The sequence below is a fragment of the Spinacia oleracea genome, chromosome 5 (assembly GCF_020520425.1).
Source record: "Spinacia oleracea cultivar Varoflay chromosome 5, BTI_SOV_V1, whole genome shotgun sequence".
Taxonomy (NCBI): domain Eukaryota; kingdom Viridiplantae; phylum Streptophyta; class Magnoliopsida; order Caryophyllales; family Amaranthaceae; genus Spinacia; species Spinacia oleracea.
The window spans coordinates 68,871,011-68,876,398 of NC_079491.1; the positions used below are offsets into that span (position 1 = coordinate 68,871,011).

A 5,388-nucleotide genomic window follows, 5' to 3' on the forward strand; every position below is an offset into this window, starting at 1 on the left:
AATCCAACCGGTGACAGGTGGAGTTCGGATCGGATCAAACTGGTTACGGATGGAGTTCAGATCAGGTGAAACGGGTGTCAGGTAGAGTCAAGTCGGTTACAAATCAGGTTTGGGTCCTTGATTTTTCTGGTCAAACCAGTTCGGTTAGAGTTCAAAACATGTGATTTTTTCAAGTCGGTAAACTTTTGACACCTCTGGTAGTAAGTACTCCCTCCGTCCCTTAATACTCGACCTGTTTTGACCGGACACGCTTGCAAATGCACAACTTTGACCACCAATTTCTTTAACTATATATTATAAAAACTAATAAAATATTAATATTTTGAAAATATATATTAAGATGAAGCCAACAATATATTACATACCAACATTTGTTTTCATATACTATAAATAAAATAAGATCAAAGTGAATCATGTGAATAGTGCAAAAAGGGTTGAGTATTAATGGACGAAGAGAGTAGTAACTTGTATATCCACAAGGCCTAGTTCCTATACGCGACTATCCGCTACTTGAGACAGTTTACTTCAGTATTTGGCATATCCAAATCCACAAATTTTACCTCAATCCACAAACTACCAAACACAAAAGTATACCATAGAGTAACGATGGTAAACCTGCAGTATAGTCAAAGCTATAAAAACATAAAAGACCATTCTGCCCATGAAACATTAGAATGGTAATTAGGTAAAGAAAAGCTTAGAAGGAAAGTCATTAGATAATGAACAAGTTGTTATCCTCTTTCCTTTTCCCCACGCCTTCCTTTCAATTAGCTAGTTTGCATGAACCATGATACATCCAACCTAGTGTAGCATGTAGCAGACCAATTGGGTCCGCCACCCCATAATCAAATCCTTCTTCCTCTACTCTTAATTCTCTACTCACATTTTAAATTTAATTAAATACCCAAAACCATTTTAAAAAGAAAATAAAAATAAAATTATTGCAAAAGTCATTAAAGACGACTCATAATTTCACACATATTCTCTTATACCTCACCATTCCCTACCTTTCTTTTGATTTCCCGCCCTTTAAACTACTTTTTTGCACCTCCATTTCCGGCTACAATTGAAAAACACTCCCAAAAAAAAGCTTTAAAAAAAAACACAATTAGTCACTTTGTTTGATTTTGTAGCTTCTTTACTCTCCAGAATAAAATCTTTGTATTTTTTTCGTATTTTCAGTTCGAAAATTTTGTAGTATCCCACATGTTTTCTACAAATTTCTACCCTTGAAAAAAAGAGGGATCCAAAATATATATGGATTGCATCAAACAACCTTCATCTCATGAATCAACGAGAAGCAAAATTTCCAAAACATTTTCAAAATGTATTCACCCACAAACCCCATCAAGATACCCTCCAAACCCAAAACTTAGAACTCTATCTGAAGAGCTTAATATTAGTCTTAAAGATTTTAAATCAAACCCGAAATTGACCCGAACCAAATCCCAGAGAGTGAACTCTGGCGATCAACTACAACAAGAGCAAGCAGCGAAAAATAAGGCCGCAAAGGAAGCTCTGATTGCTAAACTCTTTGCTAGTCTCTCTTCGCTTAAAGCTGCATATGCTGAGCTACAAAGTGCACAGTTTCCGTACAACAATGATGGAATACAATCAGCTGATGAGGCGTTGGTGAGCGAGTTAGGGGTATTATCTGAGCTGAAGCAGAAGTATTTAAACAAGAAATTAGATCTGCCACCACCCCATGTTACCAACTTGTTAGCAGAGATTCAAGAGCAGCAAAGCAACATCAAAACGTATGAGATCACAATGAAGCAAATGGAGTGGAAAATGGAACAAAAAGACTCTGAAATCGTCTCCTTAACAAAGAAATTGGAAAATATGACGAAAACAAACAAATCACTTGAAAAGAGGTTGAATTCAAGTGGGGTTTTATTCCCTCTTGCCAATAATGTTTCTCTTACTGAGTTGAATCAGTGTCATTTCATCCGAGTTCTTCATTATGTTTTAAGGTCATTGAGGCATTTCGTTAAACATTTGGTGCGCGAGATGGAGGCAAAAAACTGGGACATAGATTTGGCAGCCAAGGCAGTAGAACCTAACGCCGTGTTTGGCAACCCCAAACACAAAATCTTCGCCTTGGAATCTTACGTCTCCCAGGTGATGTTCGATGGGTTTAATCATCACACTTTTTACCTCCCAGATGAGGGGACCAAACAGCCCTTTAAGCCGCAGATTTTCTTCGAAAACTTCCGAAAACTTCAATCCCTAACACCATCCCAGATTTTTACGCAAAACCCAAGATACCCTTTTGCCAAATTCTGCAGAGGGAAGTATTTAAAGGTGATGCATCCAAAAATGGAGTGTTCCTTTTTTGGGAATTTGGATCAGAGGAAAGTTGTGAGTTCAGGGGTATTTCCGACAACTGAATTCTTCTCTCTCTACGCCGAGATGGCGCGGCGGGTATGGCTGCTTCATTGCTTAGCTTTCAGCTTTGATCCGCCGGCGGTGGCATTTCAGGTGAGAAAAGGGTGTCGATTTTCTGAGGTTTACATGGAGAGTGTCGCCACTGGAGAAGATGATGTAATCACTGGTGATGTTACGGCAGCGTTCACGGTGGTTCCTGGGTTTAAAATCGGTAAAACGGTGGTTCAGAGCGTCGTTTATCTCTCTCCTTCGAGGCGGTAAGATACACGCGCCGCCTGGCTTTAATTAGGAATCTTTATGGGCAGGTAAATGTATAAAAAAATTAAGGAAAACAATCGAGATAAATTTGGCTTAATTAGTTGTCTCCCAATTTTTTGCAAATAAATATGATTAATTAATGCGGTAGCAACGGTCCAATTTAAATTTAGTTTGAATTGGTTGGCATAGTTGTATAATGTTTAAAGTGTACAGTAAGTTTAATTAGCATGCTTCTTTTGCATAATTTTTTTTTTTATTCAACGTCTTTTGTATACTTTGGTATGCAGTAATAAATTTTAGTCTTAATATCTCCTAAATTCAGCATGGTTTCAAAACTTTCTAATGTTGATATAGCATCATTTAAATTTTATTTTCGGAAAAACAGTTTAAACTTTAAAGTAAAATTTAATATTAGAATGAGAAGATTGTGTCTATTATTAGTAGTACCAGTTTTTGCACCTAAGTTATAATAGATGTGAAATGTCGATTTGAACAAACCTAAATCTTTACATATATGGTTTGTTCTCTACTTTGAGTAATGCTTTACACATACCATTAAGAAGAAACCTAGGTCTCCAAGTTTAATCTTTTTCTAGAAGTATCTCCACAAAAGGTGGGCAAAATCCTGGGAAGAATTTTTCTTTTCAAGATTTTGTTTTCCAAAAGAGCAATACATTAAGGTAAAAAATAAAAAAATAAGAAATTCTAGAATCTAGATGCTTTTGGGGAGTACAATAAGCTAATTAAGTTAATTAATAGGAGGCGGAGTAATAGTTAATGAATTTATTTTGGAAAAATCTAGGATTATTTTAAGTTAAATTGGGGTTTGATTAATGATTTAGCCTTGGGAATGGACCTCATTTGATGATAGTGTCCCACAAGAAAGGTGCACTATGGTCGTGGCGCGTGGGGAAAATGTAGGGCCAGACCTTATAAAATCTGTCCAATAAAAAACCATGTTGATGATGATTATGCAAAAGAAGAAGAAGATGGACCCACACCAAGGGAAACTTGAAAGGGATGTTGATCTGGATTTTGGATGATATCATGATGATAGAGAGTGGAATACTCACTGTTTTTGTTCTGTATAAATCATTTATTTTGTAATATAATCAGGTGAATAATTGTTTGTACAATTGTACATGTACTACAAGTCTACAACTACGAGTACAACACTGGAGTACAACCAGCGATGTACGAAATATATACTATCAATGTTCTCTTGATCTAATGGTTAATATCAAGGGTATGTGACTATGTGTATAATAGGTTTTAGGTTTGAATCTTTCCGTTTTCATTTGTAATTTATATTGCACTCATGAGTTATTCGCACCAGAAAAAAAAACATAGTGATGTACACTGAACATCTTTATAAGTTTCTAGTATTCTCTTCGAATAATTATGGATTGAAAGTTTTATTTTGCAATTGATTATCGGGTTAACTGATTCTTTAATTAACAATTAACTATACGTAACCAATATCATATGGGTCTCTTTGCTCATTATTGTTTTTGAATAGCAACATATATTATCGTTTTTAGCTGGCTAATTATTTTCAAACTTTTTCTTCTATATTTTGTAAAGTGAGATGTTGAAATCTTTGGTTTTCTCATGCTTTATCATACTCATTTTTTTTTTTTTTAAAAAAAATCTAGCTTATGATGTGTCCTTGCTACTTAGAAGGCTCGAATCATGAGATCCATTGTTAGTGCTTGACAAATTTGAAAAATCTTGCATATTTTCACTTATTTATTTGCATGTCTATGCATGATGTGGGATTTGAGTCCTTTAAGTAGTACAATTAGTCAAAACTAAACAACAAAAGTATTTCTATATTGAACTTTAGTAACATTGAATTGAACAAGTTTGGATTCATCTAATTACGAGATCATTCCCTTTCTCGCGGGAGTAGTCATGGGAAAACATGCATATCAAGATCAAGTATTCTAATCAACAATATATATTAAATCTTTCATACTCCATAACCGTTTAATAATTTAATTATACTAATTAAGTACTTAGTATCAATCTTCACCAAAACCTAAAGTACAGAGTATCAAGTAATGAATAGTTGAAATAAATAAATACAAGGTAATGAATAGTTGAAATATCGAGAAAATTAGGAATTGTGATTTGATTCATTAATGATATTTTCTATTTTATTTTCTAGTTATACTAAATGTTTGAGAATATAAACGGCTCATGACTCATTGACATATGCCTAGATGATATGATATGCCTAGATGGACATTAACATAAGTAAAATACGTATATTAAGGAAGACCACAGAATACGTCCCACAAGGGTCGGCCGACCCATAATCAATAGGGTTCATCTAGTTGTACGGATCGACTCCTGAACCGAATAGAATTCTACCGGATTGACACTTCGAGTGACACATGCAACTTGATTAGGGTTTCCATCCTATAAATACGGCCTGGATGCATGGCAAAGTGGGGAGGCAATCAATAAACCATAAACCTAATTCTCTATCTAGCCCAAAACCTCCGTCTGACTCCTGCATCGGTGTGACCTTGTAGGTTCAGTCAAGAGTAAGTTGTAAGTTCAATATCCATTAGAACTCACTGATCGGAAGCATTGCTCCAGCTAGCTGTTCCGATCACTTGATCTCACTGAATTAATTGTTCGCAATTAATCTAAACCTTGGTATTAGACTTAATGCACCTTGGGTGAAGGACATATTTCCTTCAATCTCCCACTTGTCATTCAGACAAGTGTGCA

The 5,388-nt window shown here is 35.2% G+C and overlaps 1 protein-coding gene across 1 annotated transcript; it reads left to right on the forward strand.

The window, feature by feature from the left end:
- Window positions 1-848: 848 nt before the first annotated feature.
- On the forward strand, window positions 849-2,954 carry LOC110791936 (protein GRAVITROPIC IN THE LIGHT 1-like). The gene has a single exon (XM_021996706.2). It carries the CDS (start codon window positions 1,258-1,260, stop codon window positions 2,647-2,649), a length of 1,392 nt encoding a protein of 463 aa, XP_021852398.1. The 5' UTR covers window positions 849-1,257; the 3' UTR covers window positions 2,650-2,954.
- The last annotated feature ends 2,434 nt before the right edge of the window (window positions 2,955-5,388 follow it).

Bases quoted from the DNA above. Each gene is read 5' to 3' on its own strand.
- LOC110791936 (XM_021996706.2), top strand. From the start codon at position 1,258: ATGGATTGCATCAAACAACCTTCATCTCATGAATCAACGAGAAGCAAA.